Source organism: Girardinichthys multiradiatus, chromosome Y, assembly GCF_021462225.1.
Source record: "Girardinichthys multiradiatus isolate DD_20200921_A chromosome Y, DD_fGirMul_XY1, whole genome shotgun sequence".
Classification (NCBI taxonomy): domain Eukaryota; kingdom Metazoa; phylum Chordata; class Actinopteri; order Cyprinodontiformes; family Goodeidae; genus Girardinichthys; species Girardinichthys multiradiatus.
The window spans coordinates 18,396,738-18,421,508 of NC_061818.1; the positions used below are offsets into that span (position 1 = coordinate 18,396,738).

The 24,771-nt window shown below is 37.9% G+C and overlaps 1 protein-coding gene across 1 annotated transcript in view; it reads right to left on the reverse strand.

The window, feature by feature from the left end:
* LOC124864229 (voltage-dependent P/Q-type calcium channel subunit alpha-1A-like) overlaps nucleotides 1–24,771 on the reverse strand; it is a 132,246-nt gene that overhangs the window by 19,674 nt on the left and 87,801 nt on the right. Inside the window, exons 35-46 of the mRNA XM_047358913.1 lie at nucleotides 23,905–23,907; nucleotides 22,008–22,124; nucleotides 20,811–20,876; nucleotides 20,490–20,587; nucleotides 20,221–20,371; nucleotides 19,477–19,604; nucleotides 18,102–18,198; nucleotides 12,422–12,527; nucleotides 7,332–7,439; nucleotides 4,815–4,918; nucleotides 1,758–1,873; nucleotides 1,529–1,661 (exon numbers count right to left, since the gene is read on the reverse strand). Coding sequence (XP_047214869.1) covers nucleotides 1,529–1,661; nucleotides 1,758–1,873; nucleotides 4,815–4,918; nucleotides 7,332–7,439; nucleotides 12,422–12,527; nucleotides 18,102–18,198; nucleotides 19,477–19,604; nucleotides 20,221–20,371; nucleotides 20,490–20,587; nucleotides 20,811–20,876; nucleotides 22,008–22,124; nucleotides 23,905–23,907 — 1,227 coding nt within the window. The remainder of the gene's footprint in view (nucleotides 1–1,528; nucleotides 1,662–1,757; nucleotides 1,874–4,814; nucleotides 4,919–7,331; nucleotides 7,440–12,421; nucleotides 12,528–18,101; nucleotides 18,199–19,476; nucleotides 19,605–20,220; nucleotides 20,372–20,489; nucleotides 20,588–20,810; nucleotides 20,877–22,007; nucleotides 22,125–23,904; nucleotides 23,908–24,771) is intronic.

Consider the following 24,771-nt stretch of genomic DNA (forward strand, 5'->3'; position numbering starts at 1 on the left):
TGACCTGCAGGAACTGTTGTACTGGTCTTAACCTTTTAACCTATACATGTGTCAATTTAAAACCTTTTTAGACATCTGTCAGTCAGTGTAAATGGGTTGTAGTGTCGGATGCAGACACCACTAAGGCCACTGATTAGATCTATATTGAAGAAAAAACTTGGACGTGACTAACTTTCACTACAAACACAAGATAGATGCATGTGGTTGTGTGTTTCGAGGAAGATACAGAAGCATAAAAAAATGCATCTGAAGAGTAAGATTTAGAAGAGAAGACAGTTTACAAAAAACAAGAAGCATGTAAGAATGATACAACAGGAGCCCTTTGACTTTGTATCAATACAATCTTTGTTGTATAACAACAGAGATAGAAAACTGAGTGGAAATAGCATTCAAACATGGAAAAAATCTCAATTATAGTGAACAGCTTTGATTTAGGATTTATGTTTAAATTTAAATAAGTCATTAAATCAGTAGTTGTTGACAATGAGGACAAAGATGTTTTGACATTTTTTACAATACATTATTGTAGTCAAAATTGCAAATACACTTATCATTGTTGTGAATTTCATAACATTTGGGGTTTTTATTGAGCTTTTGAACTATTCTTTTATTCTGGATGGACTGATAATACAACATACAGTATAACTTCACAGAAGTTTAAGAATACAAGAACTGATTGTACAAGTTTGAATTGTTTGTGATTTTTTTCTAATCCACATAGTCAAAATTCTACATACAGGCTTCAATATATACAGGTGCCTCTCAATAACTGCTGATACAAGGCAGGATGCATCCATGCTTTCATGTTATTTACTCTGAATTCTAATCCTACCAACTAAAAGTTGCAGCTAAAGTCAAGGCTTATTGAAAGAGCTATAATCAATTTTTACAATCCGTTATTGTCCAAGTTCGTTGAGTCAGTGCATATTGTAGCCTCAGGTTCCTTTTCTGAGTTGACAGTAGTACCATCCGCTACTGTTTTTTGGTGCCCATCTGCTCCCCATTTTCGTGTGACATCAACAAGGCAGTTTTTGACCACACAGCTGCCACTCGCTGAATATAATTTATTTTCAGAACTATGACGTTGTGCCTTAAAATCCCTTCAGATCAGCAGTTTCTTCAGACCGGCCCATCTATTATCAGAATTCCAGTCAATATCCCCCTTTTCCGCTTTCTGATGCTTGGTTATGACCACCTCTAGGTGCTTAAATGTACAAAGTTGGAATATGATTGGGAAGTCAGCGAATCTTACAAACAGGCAATTAAACAGGCAAATTCAACTCAAACGACTTTTGTTTTTAAAACGTTTTGCAGTTGTATGTTTAATCATTCCGAGAAAAAGGGTCAAATGTCTTAAAACCCATTAGTATGACATTCATGTCCATGATGATTTCTGACTGAGAGCCTAAAAAAAAAAAGTTAAATACTCACTAACTCAAACTTACACATGACAAGGATCCATTTTCACTGTGTAGTGTTGGGTATTGTACTGAAAGTTTTCATGGGTGTGTCTTTTTGAACCTTTTACCTGTGAGTTATTCATGTTTCCAAGGCCATCCTCAGAGTGCCCCTCAGGGCTCCAGCTGCCAACTTTCTGGGACATCTCCTTAGCACGAGCCGTAACCCACGACTGGCTCTCTGGGATCCCGCCCTCCAGTGGCCTGTGACACACACACAGAAACAAGTCTTCATGCTTTTATATTCTTTATACAAGTAACACTGTGCAATGTCAAAATTGCTGCCAATAATGAACTTACAAACTATTGCCTGTATCTGTTGTCTCAGGCAGAGGCAAGGGGTTGTTGAGTCCTGGACCCCCGTCCTGGGTGGGGGTTGGTGGCTCCACGCGCTGAAACAGTAATGGCGTTCGGTTCTGTTTGAGATATACAACATGGCCGTCGCCAACTATCAGGCAGACTGACAGGGAAATGCGGGGAAAAGGAGCAGAGCAGGGAAAAAAAAGAGGAAGTTGTCTAAAGCAAGGCCAGGCAAACAAAATCATGGGATCCAACTAAAAAGACTAACTCTGGAGCAAGTGATATCCCACAGCTAGATCAAGAAAGAGGAGAGAGAATATCCAGGAAGCCAAGCAACAGAGTTCTCTGTAAAGGTCTATAAGTAAGAGGAATTCACCACTGAAACCAGAGCTGGACTAAAAAAAATTAGGAACCCTCTAGGGCAGTCATGTAAAATTCCAGTTCTTGAAGGCAAGTGTACTGCATGTTTTAAATTTGTCTCAGGTCTAAAACCCGAGATGTTAATGTCTTATCACTTCCTCAGCATGCCATCAAGTTCTAAAGGGCCTAATAACAGCCCACTAAGTTTACATCAGGTGGGTTTTAAAGCAAAGACACACCTAAAAATTGCAGAAAGCCTGCCCTCGAAGACTGGAATAGGACTTGGGTTTCTTCTGATAATCAGCTAACGTTGAACATGGACAGAGGAGGCAAAACAAAATGCAACATGCCTCTGGAATAGTGGAGATAAATATATAGGGAAGTGAGCGACACAATACGGAAGATAATGAAGGAAAAAATCAAAAATGAACTACTGACGTCCTTGCTATTTACTGTATTACTGTACCTCTTAGTCACCCACTAAAGAAGCTCTAAGACTGACAAAAACTTTATATCACTTTATTATCGCTTTTCTGTGCAAAGTTTCCATTAAACTTTTCTATAATTCAAATAAACCTAAAATTTTTGTTTTAAACAGAGCAGTCTGGTTTCTTTACCCAAAGTCATGTGTGCAAGTATTACATAGAATACACACACACACACACACACACACACACACACACACACACACACACACACAAAAATATAAACTGTACTTTTTTTTAGTAAAAACTATTTTGAACAACTAGACATCACAGACATCCTTTTCCTTTGAGTAACTAGAACCACATTTACTTTTTATATATAAATGGTTTGATATTTACTTTCCGAATTTCTGCACATGATTGATGCACCAAAAATAAATAAATATTGAATGTAGAAAGCTTTACTTTAAAAATTATTATGAGAAATGGATTATAAAAAATTTTCCAGATCAATGTTTAACCCTGAGTAAGTGCTGGGAACATGTGCTCAGCAAGCAGACAAAAGTTTTGTATAAGACATACAAATGTTATCCATTACCTGTGACTTTATACAGGATGCTCTGAAAGCAGACACATTGTTGGATATTATAATTGGCTTTCCCTGGGGCATGTACATGAGCTTTTATAGTTTGAGGTGTCAGAGAATGCATATTTTAATGAACAGTTAGATGGTCCCTAACCAACCCTCTGAACCGAGGATGTGCCTTGCTAGTGCAGATACATTCGCCGTTAGATTCCGCTGCAGTTGAAATGCTGAGGTAAATTAGCCCCTAGAGCTATTTAGATCATAGTTTTGACTGTAATAAAGGCCACAACACATACAGTATGTGAAGTTATATTTTTGCCAACAAAAACTATTGGGGATATTTATAGCTATAGCTACCAAGGCTGGCAATTACTGCCTTTGTCATCCAAAAACATTGAAAACTGTCCAGTTTAAAGATGAGCCGAGTGGATATCGTATATTAAATTTGACCAATTACCAACAGGCTGTTCATGCCCCCAACCAAATTCAAATTCCCTGACTTGGCTACTGCTTCACTGTGCAGAAAAAGAGGGAGACCAGAAGGTGGCTATAAGCTTCAGCTTGGTGCTTAAGGATTTTATGTAACAAGTGATATGGCTGTAATTAAAAATTAGATGGCACACACAACTATGATCTGAAGGCTCCCACAGTTCGGTTAATAAACGTCAGTGTGTATTCATGCAATAACAGCTTTTTTGGTATTTCAACTTTTTAATATGTCTTTAAGTTTCACTCTCTGTTTTAATACAGCAATGTGCCTTTTTTGACAACCAGTGGGAGATCAAGAGGTGGAGCTGGTGCTCCTGACATCATGCTGCAATGGGTCTAAAAGCACAGACCAATACGTTACTGTGTAACAACCAAATGAGACAGTGAGATGAGATGGTGAGAAGAACAAATAATAAAGACCAATGAATGTGGGACATTGTGTGTGGTTAGAGTCAAAGGGAACAAATGAGAAACAAAAGATGCCTAATGGTTATATAACCACATGCAGTTATGTGAAGCAGGCAAATACTGCAAATACAGTAGCAAAATCCTGTCAAGAAGCAAAACCTTTCCACTCAGAAAAGAGGTCCTCTAATGTTTCCAAACACCTTCATGTGAAAAATTATTAAATACAATATCCACTGTGTAGAGAGTGGTCACTCCACTTCTTTGACAAATGCTTGAATGCTGAGTTTAAGGGTAAGGGTGAGTGCTTTTATGCAGGGCAAACAGTCCACGGTTACAAGCTCAGGTACTGAAAGGTCAGCAGATGCAGTGTTTTTGCAGGCAGTCAGTATTACTCAGGTATGGACACATTAGGGCTGTGACAACACTTATGGCTAAACAAAATTTTACCTGGATGTCTCATTCAGAGCTTTAAATTCTGTGAAAGGTTCAGTTTTAAACTTTCACACCACCAAAATTTCAACAATAAATTTATTTTAATGGACTTTAGCCACAAGATGGCAGCAACGTGTTTGCAGAATGCTTTTCCTCAAATGGAAGCATTTGATCACAAAGTCCTTCTTGTGGCTTTTCGGTTGATTGAATAGGAAGTCCTGATTGGAACAGAGCCCGTCACAGCCCCCATTTGTAGAAATCTACACACCTGTGGTCTTTATTTCAGCGCGTCAGTCTGCCTTTTAATTCAGGGGCTCAGTTGCAAGCAGGGCATTACTTTACTAGAGACTGCAGTACCTGTTCATCACGAAGAGCCTGGGATCGTTTGATCTTGCTCTGCCGATAATACTCCATGATCATCATGGCCGCGTAGATTTTCCCCACAGTCAGGTCTGTTGCTGCTGAGAGAATGACAAGTTACCCTGCACGATTAGACACTTTGGTATGGACCCTGAGCATGGGGGATGGTAAAGAAGAGCGAGGCATGCACACAAAGTGCAACCTGCGCTTTACCACACAGCAACATACACAGATGGAGCAGTCTTTTCACTGACAGATGGATAGAAAATTGTAAAATGTTTCCTCAAATAGAATGGCTCTAAAAAACAAAAAAAAACACGATCAATAAGTTCAGAACATTTTTTAAATAATGTGACATTTATCTCGTACAATTCAACTGGAAATCAAACAAATTTGTAAAGATTTGAAAAAAAGCCGAACAAAAAAAGCTGCATTGACCGGGTTGCATAAATGTTGCCTTCTTACAGTGATCCCACTGATTCTCTTTTAGATATATATCTAAACTCTGGCTAAGCCATTCCAAAATGTTAAGTTTAGGTTAGAGGTCTGTACACTTATGTAGCAAGGATTTTACAGCTTTTTCTTTTTTCATATTTATCTCTCCAACAGATTTGTTTGTTTTTCAGTTAAATTTACAGGATATGTGGAACATTATATGTTGAAAACATTCTGAAATAATTCATATTGGTCTCTTTTTTTCACAAAACCTGGCATTTTAACAGGTGTGTGCAGACTTTTTATATCCACTGTAAGTTGTGCTTGTTATTTTAAACAAAATGCCATGCAGTCCCTATGACATTGCCAGTACAAATGCATTATTCTATCATTCTATCAAATTTTTTTTAATAGCAAAATTCATGCAATTGTCAATCTTTTAAACCACAAACAGCACTAGAAATTGACTTAACTCAGGGGATGCTTCCATTATAACTAACATAAAGAAACATTTCCAAATCAAAGTATCCGCCCAAGCATGCAGTACAAGTATTTACCAGTTTATCTTGAGCATTATAGTCATCCAACTATTTTTTCCCATTTTATAGTTGAGTGTATGTTTGCACTGGGATGAACCTATAAACACAACCATGTAATTTGGAAACTGGAATATATAAAACATCATTCTGGGTATCAGTACAGGGGCCTCACAATCCAACACTTGTATATGTACCACTGATTTAGGGTTTTCCAATAAAGTGGTACCAGTGCTATCTCCAGTTCTAGAGTTGATGCTGAAGTGCTTCTTTAAAAAAGTGTTGAAAAACTATTAATTGCAGCAAGAGAGGAACTGCATTATATGACTTTGAATGCTTGTAGTTTATGCATTTAATTCCCTCTCTGTATTCTATGTTTCTGTTGAGCAGTGTTTCCCAGTCCTCATCTTCCTATATCTTATAGGAACAGACGGATCATGAAAACCTAAATATCACTTGATGAAGGGCTGTTAAGGTACCAAAGGAGTTTTTTATATTAGGGAGCAGGGAGCAGGGAGGCAGCTTGAACACACTGGACGGAGCACGAAGAAGCAAGTTTAAAAAAAGCTAGTAGAAACCCTTAGAAATTTGCTTGTCTAATTGCCACTGGCATTGCATATTGGAATTAAATACCTTGGATTGAGCAGAATCTAAAAATGTCAGCTGGTGAAGCAAAAATCTGATTTCTAATATTTTAATAAATTGAGGGAAACAGATTTTGAATGTGGTTCTAAAAAATGCACTGACCAGAATTTATTGCACAACTGCTTCATACTTAGATCAATGTTAAAGTTTTACATTTTTGCAGTGTTTTGAATTTTGAAGACTGCATGCCAGAGCTAATCAGTAAATTCAAACATGGTGACCCAAATGTTTTTATTCTGGAGTTGTCCTATTTAACCAAAGCAGTTCTTTGGTGTGTCCCAGCAAAGAGTTTATGTGTTTGTTATGAGTCTGCACTGATTTTAAGGAGGTGGAGCCAGTGCTGTAGTTGTCCAAACAGAAAACAAACTGATGCTAAGTAAGCATTAGCTCCTATATTGGAACGAAAGCAGATTTGGTGGAAAAAGTACGAGAGCCAAAAAGGTTTACTATTGATAGTTTGGGATGTATGCAAATGTCTTCTCCATAAATATAATTTCTAAGACATAGAAAGCTACATTTAATTTCATTGGTAATTATTTACATTGGTTCTGACTGCCTGGAGTGAAAAGACATCTATAGAGAGTTTATCTATAGTATGACACCCTCTGATTTCAGGCACAGATAAAGCAACAAATAGTAGGATAGGAGTTATGTTGTCTTTTGTTTGTGTTTGTTTTGTGTGAAGCGTTGTGTTTTTATGTGTTTGTTATGTTTCTTTATCTGGTGGAGATATGTTAATACATGTCTGGGGATCTGCCAGTTTATTCAGAGGGTGCAATCGCGACAGAGACAGAAAAAGAGACAGAAACTGACTGAGAAAAGCAGACCTCGGGTGGTGTGACGTAAATCATCGTTGGAGGACTGGGTGGCTGGACAAAGCTGCGAGTCTGTGTCTTACCCTTGTGTGGTGTGACCAGCAAATCCAAAGTTTTCTGGGAGAGGTTGGCCCATATCGCCATCATCTCTTTCCTCAGTTCCGCATCCATCTGATGCTTGTCAATGCCACCTAGACATATTCATAACAAGATCAATGCATGCATCCAACATGCAAGTACAAACCAATAGCGGGGTTTATTTATGTTAAACACACAAAAACACATAATTAATACAAAGAAAAAATTATATAAAAAAGGAAAACACAGGACATACAAACAAGGAGACAAAAAGAAACAAGGTGTTTATTAGTATTACAGTAGTTAAGATCAATTCAGTTTGTGACTCCAACTGGAATCGCTTCAATTTTAAACCATAATGTTGGGCCATTGTCCATTTTGACAGGAAATGAACTGTTACTACAACTTCCAGTATGCATTGCAGGTCTGACATCACCGGCAGAGGTGCTAAATACAGGCTGAAGCTAACGCTTCCAGCCGGAGTGTCTACAATGCAAGGATGCAATCTCTGGAGAAACAGAAGGTCGTGGGCGGGTTTACTTTTTTATTCCACACTGGCCATTCCTGGAAGAGCTTGACAAAGCTGGAAATCTTACTGATATAAGGAGATCAGAAAATATATATCCTGATCAAAGACTGCACTGCTACCCAAGGTGAAGTTAAAATCAGAGGTGGCTAATCTAGGTCCAGAAAGTAAAAAGCTTACATACACAGGGACTAATCACCTGGTTAAGTGAACAGAATGAAGGAAAACTAGGCAGTGTTTTTACTCTCTGAACCTGGATTGTCCACGTCTGGTTAAAGTAAATCCAAAGAGGTTTTTTTTTTTTGTTTCCTCCTTGTTTGTTGGACAAGAAGTTTGAAGGTGAAGTTGGTTGTTTTCAGTTGTTCATGGACACCTGACCACTACAATAACACCCCCCTACACGCTTTATGATATCGATGTGACCTGGTTCTACCGTTCTGTCAGCTGACGGCTGCTATTAAGACGCATCACTGGAACAACGGAGCCTTCACAGTTTATCACAGTTTAATCATTTTTGTTCTATTTTCCAAGTCAATCCAAAGTGTTGTTTTATTCCCAATTCTGTCCATAAACTGCTGGTTTGATCTTCATCTACACTCAGGGCACATCCGTATTTTTGGTTAATTTACCCCTCTTGTAAAATACTATTGGTTTAATACATTTTCACATAAAGAGACAGTGTTTGTGTTTATTTGTGTAAGAGTGATTATCTGTCAACTAAGGTTAGTGTTCAACACTATTCGATAAAAAGGTTGATAACACAGTGACATTTAGCGTGGTTTTGGTTAATAAATATGAATTATTAATGACCATTAACTAATTGTAATTATTAAGCGTTGTGAACCCAATAAGTACAACACCAGAGTGTATCTCTGGTTTCTATTTGTAAGAAATGATTTTTGGTTAGAATTTATTACTTCTGAAATATGTTTTTTAATTATAGTTTTTGATAAATATTTGTGATCAAGGGCTGCATGGTGGCGCAGTGGGTAGTACTGTTTCCTTGCAGCAAGAAGGTCCTGGGTTTGATTCCCGGCCAGGGGTCGTTCTGCATGGAGTTTGCATGTTCTCCCCGTGCATGCATGGGTCCTAACCGGGTACTCCGGCTTCCTCCCACAGTCCAAAGACATGCCTGTTAGATTAATTGGTCACTCTAAATTGCTTTTAGGTGTATGAATGAGTGTGTGTATCGTTGTTTGTGTGTTGCCCTGCAATGGACTGGTGACTTGTCCAGGGTGTACCCCGCCTCCTGCCCATAGACTGCTGGATATAGGCACCAGCTCCCCCGCGACCCACCATAAAATAAGCAGTAGAAAATGACTGACTGACTGACTTTATAATCAATAATCATAAATCCTTACAATAACATACCAAATAGGTAATTTATTCTAAAGGCCATGCCATACAAGTTAAGGCATAAAAATTTAACAAGATGGCATAAAATCTAACAATGTTAAAAATGCAGTAGGTAGTTCTGTGAAAACCATGGACCTAGCCTGAAAATTTGAACAAGCAGACCTTACAGGTCCCTCCCCTTGCTCTCTGCTGTACTACAGCCCTCCCTCCACAGCCCCTCACCCACGGCGGAGCCTGCCGTAAACGCGCAGGTTACTAAGTAGGGCCACCAATGACGGCAGATAAACAGCTATGGCACATTCACTGGTAGGGACGGAAAATCAACAATATGCTTTACATTGAGGATGGCCTGCCCATACTTTGACTACAAAGTTGGTCCTCAAATCATTAGCACAGCGCCATTAACACAGCTGCAGCACACCGGAAATATTGAGCTTGAATGACAGTATGCGTTGTGCATGGGAGGGGTGTGAGCAGCGTGTACACAAATGTGATTAACACTGCCTTAAACATTCCTTCTGGCTCTGATTGGTTGTTTCTGAACGGGAGCAATGTATTTTTGCAATTGGCAGTAAGACCAATGGGAGGAGCCAGAGGAGCTTCATTTTTCATACATTATCTGTTTCATATTATACTGTCAGGACATAGTGACAATTTTAAGAAATATGTAAAAAATATTTTTAAAAAAACAAATTACCTATGCAAATTATCTATGCCCTTGCTTTCAGCTTGTGGCTTTGTCTGCTAAAGTAAAGCTTTACTTATGAAGTTTGGATCTGAAAGTTTGTGCTTAAAGATTGACACCCTATGTCTTTAAAACTCTTATTTTGAAGTAAGACATGCTGCATTTCTTGAGTTGCTCTGTTGTATTAAATGAGTTTGTTTACAAAACATTTACAACAGGTTATAAGAACACAGAAGAAGCTCTCACCCCATTTTAATAATTTATCAGGGTCCATTTTGGGAATTCTGCCATAAAAAGAAACAGTGACAGTGTGGCAGAAAGAACAAAAATTGTTTATACTGTAAGAAACTGCAATTGGCTAGGTGTTCACCGCTACCAACATCAAAGTGGGAGCTATTATTTTACAGTTTACTTTATGAGTCTGGACAGCATTTGATCTTATCTGGTTTAAAAATAATCGTTCCACAATCTTATACAGGTCCTTCTCAAAATATTAGCATATTGTGATAAAGTTCATTATTTTCCATAATGTCATGATGAAAATTTAACATTCACATATTTTAGATTCATTGCACACTAACTGAAATATTTCAGGTCTTTTATTGTCTTAATACAGATGATTTTGGCATACAGCTCATGAAAACCCAAAATTCCTATCTCACAAAATTAGCATATTTCATCCGACCAATAAAAGAAAAGTGTTTTTAATACAAAAAACATCAACCTTCAAATAATCATGTACAGTTATGCACTCAATAGTTGGACGGGAATCCTTTTGCAGAAATGACTGCTTCAATGCGGCGTGGCATGGAGGCAATCAGCCTGTGGCACCTTGGGTGTTGGGTCTTGAGTCTCTCAACGTTCTCTTCACAATATCCCACAGATTCTCTATGGGGTTCAGGTCAGGAGGGTTGGCAGGCCAATTGAGCACAGTGATACCATGGTCAGTAAACCATTTACCAGTGGTTTTGGCACTGTGAGCAGGTGCCAGGTCATGCTGAAAAATGAAATCCTCATCTCCATAAAGCTTTTCAGCAGATGGAAGCATGAAGTGCTCCAAAATCACCTGATAGCTAGCTGCATTGACCCTGCCCTTGATAAAACACAGTGGACCAACACCAGCAGCTGACACGGCACCCCAGACCATCACTGACTGTGGGTACTTGACACTGGACTTCTGGCATTTTGGCATTTCCTTCTTCCCAGTCTTCCTCCAGACTCTGGCACCTTGATTTCCGAATGACATGCAGAATTTGCTTTCATCCGAAAAAAGTACTTTGGACCACTGAGCAACAGTCCAGTGCTGCTTCTCTGTAGCCCAGGTCAGGCGCTTCTGCCGCTGTTTCTGGTTCAAAAGTGGCTTGACCTGGGGAATGCGGCACCTGTAGCCCATTTCCTGCACACGCCTGTGCACGGTGGCTCTGGATGTTTCTACTCCAGACTCAGTCCACTGCTTCCGCAGGTCCCCCAAGGTCTGGAATCGGCCCTTCTCCACAACCTTCCTCAGGGTCCGGTCACCTCTTCTCGTTGTGCAGCATTTTCTGCCACACTTTTTCCTTCCCACAGACTTCCCACTGAGGTGTCTTGATACAGCACTCTGGGAACAGCCTATTCGTTCAGAAATTTCTTTCTGTGTCTTACCCTCTTGCTTGAGGGTGTCAATAGTGGCCTTCTGGACAGCAGTCAGGTCGGCAGTCATACCCATGATTGGGGTTTTGAGTGATGAACCAGGCTGGGAGTTTTAAAGGCCTCAGGAATCTTTTGCAGGTGTTTAGAGTTAACTCGTTGATTCAGATGATTAGGTTCATAGATCTTTTAGAGACCCTTTTAATGATATGCTAATTTTGTGAGATAAGAATTTTGGGTTTTCATGAGCTGTATGCCAAAATCATCCGTATTAAGACAATAAAAGACCTGAAATATTTCAGTTAGTGTGCAATGAATCTAAAATATATGAATGTTAAATTTTCATCATGACATTATGGAAAATAATGAACTTTATCACAATATGTTAATATTTTGAGAAGGACCTGTATAACACCTTCCAGCTAGTGATTTCTGATTTCTGACTACCTTTTGAAATGAATCAGGGCCATGACATTAGTGAGTTGACTTCAACCCCCCATTCTGTGTGGATAACATTTTATTGATGTTGAGGTTAAAAGAGAGTGCGTTGATGAGAGGACGAATTTTGAATTTTAAGATTTTTAAAACCTTTATTCTATGTTTAAAAACACAAAACATAAGCGTTTTCAACAATATTTGTAATCAGGCCCAACTTAGATTTAGACAAGAAAAAAATAATACAAGGTTAAGTCAAATCTGAACTGAACTATTCTATGACAATTAAAATTTTTAAAACAGTTTGTAATTTGTGGAGACTTTATTAGTAAGAAAAAAAAGGGACATTTTAGCTTTCCCATAAATAGTGCTAAAATCTCTTCACATTCTTTGAAATCATGCGTCTTATCCTGTCTCATGGGCTAGATGTATCATCTAGTGAGAAAGTGATTTCAAACATTACACACCCTTGGCAATCTTGATATCCAGAGCTGTGCGGATCAAAGCCATGAGAGTGGAGTTGAAGTGGACCGTGTTGTCGTCGCCCACAGGCAGATCCATACGGAGTAGTCTCTGTGAGAAAGCCAATGAAGGTGAGCAGTGAGGTAACTGGGAAGTAAGGCAAGTGTTTGTGGAACCTCCAGGTGACAGAACCACAAGGTTTGTGGCTGGAAGGGGAGCTGGGAAAGGGGGGAAGGGCAAGGGTCCTCAGATTGAAGGAGCTTTGCACAGCATATATAGTAGGAACTAACTCTACCTGTAATGGCTCAGATTAGATATAATTAAATTTTAGTGAGACATACCACCAGATATATCTTACTTCCTTTTATTGCATTAAAGAACATGTCAGTACCAAAGAGTCTATCAGCTAACACTCATTTGTTTCATAACTGCCATTTTTATCATGTAAATACTGACATTCAAAAGTCCTCACAGGGTGGTTTAACAATTGAGTCTTAAACCAAAAGCATTACAGGCTGAGCAGTGCCTAGTGTTGCCTAGAGCTCCCCCTCAAGGTTTGGAGGTTCAAAGTAAAAACAACTGAGACCAGCTGATAAACCAATAAACCAAAAACAAATTCAGGGAAAGTTCAAGGAATAAAAGACTTTTTTTATTTATTGGTTTGATCTGTTATAGGTCTCGTTGACTAGTTTTAGAAGAGGACAGAAAAACACACAAACTGCATGATGCTCTTGTGTGTTTGGTGGACAAAGACAACAAAAGGGCAAAAAGCCCTTACATGCATTGCATCATGCTTTCCCCGTGCACATTTCATTTAAATGCATCTACATCATTCCATATTTCCCCATGTCCTTCTTGCACATACCGTCCTCAAGCAAGCATGCCGTGCACACACAAAATGTCTCACAGGACAAGCAGCTGTGTAGTTGTGCACAAAAAGTCATTGTTGGTGACACTGAAATGAGCTTGAGTTGTTTTAATGTGGTTGTTGGTATAAAAGCAAGAACATTTAATGTAGTTGTGCTGACACATAAGCAATTTGCTGCACTGATAGTTTCTTTTTTTTTTTTAGGTCTAGTGTGTGAAAAAAGGGTTAAGGTTAAGAGAGTTAACAGGTGAGAGAGAGCAGTGTTCTTTTGGAAATCGGTAGGAGGAAAAAGCACGAAAAGATCTCCATGGAAGTGTTACTTTGATGCGGAAATATGTAGCTTTTGGGGTAAATATACTAAACGTATGTAGAAAATATGAAGTGAAAAATTAAGTGCCAGAAAATACACATCAGAACTGAAATGAACAGTTTAGGAGACAGAGATGATAGAGTAACAAAAATCAGTTGGTCCTAAAGTGGTGAATATAAACAAAAGTAAAAAAAAAAAGAAATAAGAGAGAGAAAACAATGTATTTAAAAAGAAGCAGAAAAAACAGAAACATCACCATTCTTGGTTGGCTGTGTCTGTAAAAAGCAGTCCTGCCTGAGGGCTCTGGTGTCTCTCCTCCAAACAGAGACAGTCAACAGTGAAAAGCAATAGAGCTAAATAGATTATTCCAACTGATTGGAAACACATGTCTGGAATTGTTCCAGTAATAATGTTCAAGGAACAAATTATTGAATTAAATCATGCATGTAAAGCATGTTTTGCTGTTAGCCAGAGGAACAGAGGGGTTAGAAATTTCCTTTCAATCAGGAAGGACGCTTATAATGCCTTGCAAACTCTTTCACATTTTGTCACATTACAACCACAAACTACAAGGCATTTTGTTTGGTTTGTATGTGTTAGAGCAACACAAAGTAGTGCACACTTGAATAGTAGTATAAATACTAGTATAAGTAAAAATCTGAATGTTGTGGCATGCATTTTCATTTAACTCCTTTTACTCTGACATTATAGAGAAATTCCAGAACAACTATTTGCCTTCATAGATGTTCTCCATCCATTCTGACTGACGTCAACCAATTTTGCGATGAAGAATTGGCAAACATTTGAATCTCCAGATGTGCAAAGCTCAGAGAGCCATACCTCAAAAGACTTGCAGCTGTAACTGAATTGCCAGGTTGTTCTAAAAAGTATTGACTCACTTGGATTGAATAAACATACAAGCCACACTTTTCAGATTTTCATTTGCGAAGTATATGGAATACCTCTTATCTTCAATTACTATTATACGCTACTTTGTTTTGGTCTAAGAAACAAAAACACAATGAAATACGATAAAGTTTGTAATTGTAATACCAATCAAAGTGAAAAAGCTTAAGTTGCATCGATACATGTAGTCTTAAAACGAATAGCTAACAGACAAAAAGAGAGGTAGTGAGGGTGCGTCTGATGTAGCAATAGAAATTGATAGGGGTTTGCGTCAAAATTAAAAGCCACAAATAAATTAGAAAGAGATCAATAAAACTTAAAAAGCATGGTTTAAATAGTAGTGATCTCAACTTTTATTTGTGAGATTAGGTATTTACTCAGGAGAATGACCCGATAAGACAATAATCTTGATGTAAAAGTTTTTTAACCTATGGAAATAAAGTGAGCATAGGAACGACACATTATTATTATTAATTCCAGTTGTGTCTATGTCCCATTTAATATGCAAGGGTAAGTACAGTAAAATGTCAACACTATTTGTTCAAAGTCTGTTGATGAAGGAGCAATGGTTGGGAATAGAAATGGTCTCCTGTGCCCACAGGGTGTTTGGCTGGCTGCCCCCCCCGGAGGCTTACAGTTATCTGCCAGTGATTTCTCATGGGAGCTGATCACGGGAGGAGTTAAGGAAACATATGCTCATGAGTGTGGTTAGCATTTTGTACGCTTCTCTTTTGGAAATAATTCATGAGTGACTCTTTGTGTCTGAGGTATTTGACAAACGGGTGTGTGCAGAGGAAAAAATAAGGTAGGTGGTTATCGGCCGTGCAGAAGGCAGGTGAGCGTATGCGTGGGGAGGGGAGCAGCAATATTCAGAGATGAAAGGGGGCTGGAAACAGAATAGAACTGCATTGACGACAGAACCAAAGGACAAAGAGGAGATCGGACTTGCAGATAGAAAAGGCTGCTCAGGGGCTTGGAGCTGCTACATGAAGGGTGACAGAAAAAAGAACAGCTTCTGAATGGCAACCAAAGGCTCCCTGAAGAAAACACATCACTGACACAAGCCCTGCTGCTCTCTCACCATGAGACATAGCAGAAAATATCTATGTGTAGGTTGATGTTACCTAATTCCCTGTGTTTCTGTGTATGTGAGTGTGTATGTTTGATTATCGGCCTCATCCACAGGAGTGAGCGAATCAGAGGACATTAAGTCTGATGGACCTTCCAAGCCCCGTTGCACATGCATGCTATCAGGGAGTGTTTTTTTTTTTTTTTTTTTGTCAATGTCTCCTTCTATAACAAGTTTGGGTTATTTAAAGAGTTGCAATAACCTCAACACATAATATCATCTCATTATTTAAAAAAAAGTTAAATATGATAACTTCAATTGCGACCTGTACTGTTCCTGCATGTATGTGTTTGTGAGCTTGCCTGTCCAGTGCAAACGAGCTGAGAGGGTCTCTCTTTCTCGTCTCCTCCTGCGGATACACTGCCCCCGCCTGGAACCCTTCGAAATAACTATCCTGCTACCTGCACCCACCAGTTTTACACAACCACACAAAGGCCACAACATTGACCAGCCGACCCCAAGTTTTCCACGAAAATAAACAGAAAGAGAACGAAAGAAACAATGACACTAAAGTTTACACCACGTTGAGCGCTTATATCCCTGGTCCCTCCCTTACAGACCACCCCCAAATCCCCACGACACCCATAGGAAGGATTTGATAGAGATGTGGGGTAGGCCTTTCTGACCTTGTAGGCCACCTGTGCTGGACACCTCTTCCCTAGGCCCAACGGAGGACTCATTTGTCTCAGCATGTCATACATTTCCCTGCAACTGATCCTGCCACTGCATCATCAGCCAGTGCCACCACCCCGTTACCAAAATCAAGAGAGGGAGAGAGAGAGGCAGAAAGTAGATTAAGTTAAAGTATAGATTTGAAAATAGGATATTAGAAAGATACAAGAGAAAGTGAGAGGTAATTCACCAAAACAAACAAAAATAGACAGCAGGAGGACAAGCTTTTGACTTAGAGAGGCTGTGGGAGTGTGGCTTTTTTGACTTAAAATATTCTCTTGTACATTGTTCAATTCAAATGTGAGAGTCAGAAAAAGAAGGAGATAGCAAATGAAAGCGGAAGGCTGAAATTTAGTCATGTTTCTACTGAGTTGGGCATACAAACGAGTGTTTTATGCAAAAGATAACCAAAACTACTAAAGTTTGTTCCTACTGCCAAATATTCTCTGAATGTTTAAAGTGAACCAAAAGTGAGTCAAGGATTAACTAATCTCCAAAAAGAAAAAAAATATATGTTTGGATAACTGATATCTTTTATAGTCTATACCTTCCATTTATATTTTGCTAAATAAAATTCGTTGTCACTCTGATGAACATATTCTTTTGTCTAGATGCAAAACATTCCCCAAGCTATACCTTGAAATATGCTCCTTTGAATCAAATCATTTGTAAATTTACGCTTATGGACCCCCTTACTAAACTCAACTTTGTTGCTGTAATCTCTGTGATTTTATATTTGTTGCGTGCCATAGTCCGCAATTTTCGCACCAGTTGTGTTCAAAATCACTTCTTATTTTCTTGTCCAAAAAAAATTTGTTTTTCATCCTTACATTGAACTAAATAGTAGTGCAGGTCTTCTAATCTCCAAAAAGAATAAAGTACTTGTTCCTTGTTCAGGAAGGTTTTTCAATTTCTTGATGTTAAACACTTACTTTAATGTTCTACTGTTCTTACCAGTGTTTTACAGAAATCCCAGGGTGGAATATGAATTTAAGTAATGAAAGAATTTACAATTATTTATCAGCAATACTTCAGTTATCTCTTTTAAATGTTGCTTTCTAATGTTTTTGATCGCTAAAGCACTCGTATTATGTGAAATAATAATAATAAATGATTTTTGTTTATCTTTAATTGATATTTAACATGCTTTATGCATTTTGAATATCGAAATCACCCTCCACAAACATCAAGGTTCACTGTACCAGCATTTTTGACCAGGTGAACTGAAGTTTGTGAATGCCAGTGTTCAGTATGTTTGTCAGTGTATGTTTGTGTGTGTTCCCAAAGAAAGTCAGGGCAAAGCTTGACAGAAGACAACAAGCTATGTCTGGTCTGATCAGAGAGGGGAGGAAGTGGAAGGGGTGTCAATGCAGTTTCTGTTGTTCCCCCAACCCCCAAAACCAAGAACAATGCAACACTACAGTGGACACCCGTAGCTTGCTATATTAAAGCCATGGCTCCACAGCAAGCAAAAAGAAAAACTCCAAAGGAAGTCAAAAGAAATACAAAGAAAATAAAAATAAATCCAGTTCAGAATGGCAAAACGTCTTAAAGTTTTCAGTTTGTGCATTTCACATGCTTCTCTAGGTGTCTGCATTGTCCTGCACATTTTCTCAGCAGTTCAGAATGCAAGTTGATAATGGTGGAAAAGAAGTTTCAATGAAAAGAAAAGAAAACCTACTAAATGAACAGAAAAAACAAAAAAAAACAAATCAAAAACAAAAGCAGCATTCAATCCATTCCTGGATGCCGTGGCTAGCAAGTGTGGTTGAGAAGGTTTCATTTGAATGAGAGTCAAACCTTGCAGGCCACCCTATGGGGGCATTTCTTGCCTAAGCCAAGAGGCGGGTCGATAACTCGTAATAAACTGTACATGTCCTTATAATGTATGCGCCCGCTGCAAGAAAAATACAGGGGAGTTAAACACGCACACAAACAGGAAAAGTGAAAAAACAGAGAGGAGAGGAGATTGGGAGCAAGAACACAAGATCGAACAAGAACAAGAAAAGACTTTACAGTATTGTAAAAATGATCCTTGAGATAACAAATTATAAAAAGATCACTTCAGTGCATGCTTTTAATAAATGGCTGTTTAGACCTTTAATGCAAGCCCCTTGGTATTAGGCCAGAGAGTTGCTGTTTATAAACAATGCAATTGAAGAAATAGTACACAGGCTAGGACAGCATGTGCTTTATAATTACCTAATAGCTGCATGTGATGTGAGGAGCCCCTCCCTCTTAAATACATGTTTAGTGTTAGCTGTTTGTTATTGCTTCTTGTTTTTTTCTCTGTGCATGTTTTGTAGAAAAGGAAGTCTTCTCAAACATTGTGCAATATAAGAACAAAGATTAACATAGCCATAGCTATTCAAGAAGCAAATCTACCCAGACTTAGCTCCTTTATCATTAAATTTCAATAAAACTGACAATAAAAAAAGTATTCTCAAACCTTTTCTACCAATTTGGTTTTAGCCCTTCAAGTTTTTTTACTTCTTAATAGTTTAAAAGAGTCTGCAGGAGAGGATTGGAGAACACACAGGATCTGGAATACTGATACCATGAAACTTAGCATGTCTGCAGCAGATATTCACATTAAAGGGAAGTTTGGTGTGGAGTGTAGGCACAGCCACATGAAGTTTTTGCCAGTATGCCGATTCCAGTAGAGGCATGGAGATTAGAAACAGGTGAAATATATATCTAGGAATACTTCACAGTGGAAGGAGGAGGGCAAGAGAGGAAAAATTAAGGGCTGTACAGTGTGATGGAGATAACCAGAGGTCCCATGTGGTTATACTCAGATCTGTTACAGCCCCCTTGCAGCTATTTGACAAGCAGTTCACTTTGTTGTGACAAGCTGGGCCCTGTGATCTTAACAGCTTTATTTCTTCTAAAGACATTTGCAAATTAGATTTTCTTTTTATCAGAAAGAAAAATGGTCACAGAGTTACTCTGAGGTGACCACAGACCCTGGCGAGAATCCCTGTGTGAGCAAACTTGTTAGAACAATCATTTACCAGATTTGAATGCAAAATCGCAACCTGTGTGTGTGATATATATATAAGCTATAAAAGGCATCTTTCAGAGTATGCTTCGTACTTATAGTAATGCAAATATGAATTATAGTTGTTTGTGTATGTGTCTGTTTGCAGCTGGGTGTATGCATGTCAGCACTCACCAGGCGGCAGGATCATACTCGGCCCATATCCTTACATACTCATCGAGGTGGTGAGGCCCCAGAATGGAAGAATCTCTTGTCAGGTACTCAAAGTTGTCCATGATGACGGCTACAAACAGATTCAGCATCTGCACATACATGCATACACATAGAAGAAAGAGAAGTTAACCATTCAGTTTGACAAACAATATCTTACAATCAGTCAAATTATTCCTGCATCCTGAGTTGAAACCTTGGATTTCTTTCAAATGCAGTTAAAGTTATACTGCCTAAACCTTTTTAGATTTTATCACCATTTTGTTATCTCTACCAGCTTTGCAGACGTAGAGACTGGATTTTTTGCCTGTTCTTGGCAAAATAGCTCAAGCGTAGCCAGATTGAATTGAAGCTTTTGAGAAATTTAATTGTCAAGTCTTGCCCCATTGGAAATAGGTATGAAACCAGCTGAAGAAAGAAATCACCACATCATGATGCTGCCACCACTATGTTTTACAGTAGACATGTTGTTTTTAAGCTGATGTGCAGTGTTAGATTTCTACCATGCAGAGCATTTTACTTGGAAGCCTAAAATGAAAGAAATTGTGCTCTCTTCTGACTAGAACATCTGCTGTGTCATGTACATACATGATCCAGTTAAATAATATGTTTTTGGTTGTAGTCTGATAAAATGTGAAAAGAGGTGCAACTACTTCAGTAAGACACAAATGTTAAAGAAGAATGTTAAGCTTTAAATTGCGTGCTCACCAAGAACGAACAGAAGAAGATGAAGGAGACAAAGTAAAGGTAGGCCACCTGGCTGCCACACTCTGGCGCTGTGTTTCCTGACAGGGGGTCACACTCCTTACCCCCGAGACAAGCCAGCATAATGTCATGCCACGCCTCCCCTGTTGCACTCCTTCAAATGCACAAAAATTCACATGATCTGTTCAAAGTTTCTATGAATTTATGCATACTTTACTGCATATAAAGATATCCACTCTTACTGTGGAGTTCAAACACATGCAAATAAGCACCTAAAGAGAAGCATCAAAGCCTGCACAAAGGTCCTGAAGTTGTTGTGTTCGTTGATGGCACTCTCTCCATCTTCCTCAATAGCAATATTCCCAAATAGCTGCCAAACAAATTCAAATTCATATCATCACCATTAAAAACATTTTAAGAGGAATCCTTCAAATAAATCTAAAAACACATAACGTTGACACAACTGCTATAATATTACTTCCATTCTCATCATTTGTCAGTACATTGTTCCACACTATAAATTCACAAAGTAAATTATCTTAAATGCATCTTTAAAACCCTGTAGGAAAAGTTAGGTAAAGGCTATCACCCACCTGCATCCCGATTATGGCATAGATGAAAAACAGCATGGCAATGAGAAGGCAGACATAAGGTAGCGCCTAAGGAGGAACACATATAACAGAAATCTATGTGACATGCACAGTAATTAAACCACAACAAGCAGACCACAATCACCTTTTGAACCTAAAAATTTAGTCTCTCTTAATATTAGTTTTATTAGCCTTTTCTAGTGAAAACTACATTTAAGGTTTCCTTTAATGTGAAGATTTTAACATTTAATGCCTAGAATAAATGCACAGAAGATATGCATATTTCTTCAGATATCCAGAAGAAATTTCTCCTTATCCACAATTAATGATTCACATTTTTTTTAAATATCTGTAACTTTAGGATGAATTTTGTTTCTTACCTTTTTATCTGTATTGGGCTTAAAGCTTTGGACATCCACTTCCATTTCTTACTACCAAGCAACATTGTGAGTATCAGATAAAGAAGTCTCAACACAAGAGACTTGTGTTTAGATATCTGTGAGGAAGTCTAACAGTCTGTAATTATATATATATATATTTTTTTACCTGTTAGGCTAATATGTTATAATATTGCATATACAATAATGTTAAACATTTACTATCAGTTTATTTATTTCTTGAGTTATTGAGATGAAGTATTTACCTGACACTGATTTTTTTTCTTGCTTCTCAGATATGCAAAATAAAACTTATAATACAAGGGTTGTGAATTTCTGTAATGCAAGGTAGTCCTAAGAGATATTCTGCATCAGAAATCTGCAAAATTCAGTTCAGATAGGACACGTATGCCTGGGGATATCTGAAACTGGCACTTTAGTAGAACGGCAGTTAAGATACCTACAATGTTGACTGTGCACATTGCTTTCTGGATATCTGACATGTTCATGGAAGAATGGATTTGGGGACATTTGCCTTAAGGTGGCTAACTGTATTTAACAGTGTATTAACTGTATTTTATGGCATTTAATTACATTTATAAAAGAAATTGATTGAGATTCATGAGAAACAAATAAATATAAAGTACTTGTTTTTGTCACTGAGTGTATTATTTAATAAATAGTCTTGCAGAATAGTATACAGATGTTTCAGTGTTAAGCCTTTTTTAAAAGCTATATGCAATATTTATGGCAATGGTATATGTTATCACAAATGAATGCATATAGTTTCAGCATACATTATGCTGTGTAATTAAAAGCAAACCTTGAAAGACTGAACAAAGGTCCAGAGCAGGATACGAATGGTTTCTCCCTGCCTCAGTAGCTTGATGAGACGAGCTGCCCTGAACAGCCTTAGGAAACTTAAGTTGATGAAATTATCCTACAGCACAGCCACATCATGACCAGAGATAAAGATAGATGGGGAGGTTGGAGAAAAGAAAAAAACAAGGAGAGAGAGGAAAATGAAGTAGGCAAAAGAGGGGCAGAAAAGAGGAATTGGGGTTGGAACAAAATAAAACAGTAGTTAGTTTTGCAGCAAATTCTACCATATATACTTAAAAGAATAAAAACATAAATTAGAGGGAAAAAAAACAAAACTCAACTTATTAAAGAATTGAAAGCAAAGAGAAAGAAAATAATAAGGAGTCATACAAGTCAAAGCAAACCAAACACATGTCAGCAAGGCTTCAACAAGCTATTCATATCCAGTAGATCGGGCAAACAAAACAATGCAACACAAGAGGGGGAAAGAAACCATTCAATTCTAACTAGCTTCATCCAATTAGGAATAAGTTATTAGTAAATGTGGCAAAGAAGGTGAATTGTTCGAGTGCAGGAATGTCAGGACATTTCCTTTCAAAGACAACCAAATGCACTAATTCTCTCAAGGCAAAGATGCAGATTTTTAAAGCATGACGAGCACACACCATGCATATGCAGAAGAAAAAAGAAAATTTAACAGCATCTCATGCGTCATTTGAACAGACTGAAGAGGTCAAATAAGACACAGTAAAGATGTCACCATCAAAGAAGAGCAACAAAAGTCCAAATCCAAAAAAGGATTTCTTAAGTTTTAACATTTGCAATAAATTGTTATATTTGATTTTTGTTACTTTTATTTGATTTTCTTGCTTATATAACATCTTACAGTTTGTTTTCTTCCACTGCTTATCACAGAAAAGAACAAAAGACTACTGTTTGGAACTGAATGCTGAAAAGATGCTGGCAGCAGCACATGCAGGTTACTGTATGGCATTTAGTGCATCGCTCTGCGAGTGTCTTCGTGTGTGGTTGTTTGTGTGTGTTGTGAAAATAAAGAGCTGCTGCCAAAGGCATGCAAGGGTCATCATGCACCACTTATTCTCCCTGCCAAGAGCATAGCTTTGGAGTCACTGTCTTGGCGGAAAAAAAAATCTACCAGTCACTTTTGGATGTGTGGGTGAATATGTGAATATTGTGAGCTCACATAGTTGAATGTACCAGTCTGTAGCAGTTTATAGTGTCTTAATACTTTACAAACTGTGCTCGAGTTCTCAGTAAAGGATGTACAGTGAGTGTTGTGAGTGAGTCAATCACAGCATGCACAATTTACAAACATAATACTAGCTGGGGTGCCGATAAAACACATGCAGCAAAATAAGATCTCCAAAGAAAATTACAAACCATCTACATGTGGATGTTGCAGACATATGGTTTATAGCAGCAAATGTTTGGGGTTTTTGGTTGATTCGCAGAACAACCAGAGAGATTGACCAAGCCGGTTGTCATGGGTGGAACACAGAAGATTCATAGTGCATTTTGATTGGGCGAAATCACAGGAACAAGTCGAGGGGGAGAGAAGGGGGACAGGGCAAAGTAGATTACAGAAGGTCGTCGTAAAGTGTGTAGACGATTTAAAGAAAGCATGTGAAAAGATAAAAAAACAAGACAAAAATCAATGGTCATAACATCAAAAAAAGCAGTACAATAGCAGGTCTCAGTGTATAGATTTTGTACAACTTTATGAAACTCATAAGAAAAATAATAACAATAATAACAAAAAACAGAATTATATGGTATGGATTTCCTCCAACTGGTCTTGATTTCATTACAAGCATTGGGCAGGTGCAAAGTTTCAAGGTACAGCAACCTCCATTTGGAAATATTCATGGTTTTAAAACCATCTACATTTTGCCTATATAGTTTCTGTGGTTTAAATTCATCTGGGTGACTTTCTAAAGAGTGTGCAAGCATTATCTCAGAACCTAAGACCAGCAATCAATGCACAGAACTTATCTAAAAGACTTGTCACGCTCCCAGTTTTATAATATTTAAAACACTGCTACTTCTGAAACCTTTAAATTGGCCCGCTGGCTCCTTGGCCTTTTAGAAGAAACTAAATTTGGATTTTAACCAAATGCTTTCTATTAAACATGGATTAAACATCTACAATTAAAAATAAATAAAATGTTGCTTCATGAGTATGTAAAACAGTAAAACTTCCAAAGCATTCACACATTTCCTCTTAGGTTTGTTCTCAGTTTGTACATTAGAATTAAAACAACAATAATTAGAAGCAATACTTTAGCAACTAATACAATACCGTCATCACAATATGTGATATTTACGTAGGAGTAGCATGATAATTTGCTTTTTTTAATAAATGCAGTAGTTGTATTTGTTTTTTTTTTTACATTCAGATTGTCATGCTGGACCATGCCTGCTTTATGGCAATTTCAAGAGCAGCAAAAGGTTTAGCAAGACTAAACCTTTACTGCTCAACAACTGTAATTTCAGCTTTTCCAAAGACCTTTGCACCACTGGTATTTCTTACTCTCACAGACAGAACTTTTCAATCATCATCATGCTTTCACGACTAATTTTATTCTACCCTCCCTCTTACATATTTACCCTCACTTTGTTTGCAAATTGCAATCAAAACAAAAAAAAGTATAATAATTACACTATATAGACAAAAGTATTTCTTCACATCTTTAGATTATCAGGGCTTTCAGTGACATTCATGGCTATAGTTGCCTAAAATCAAG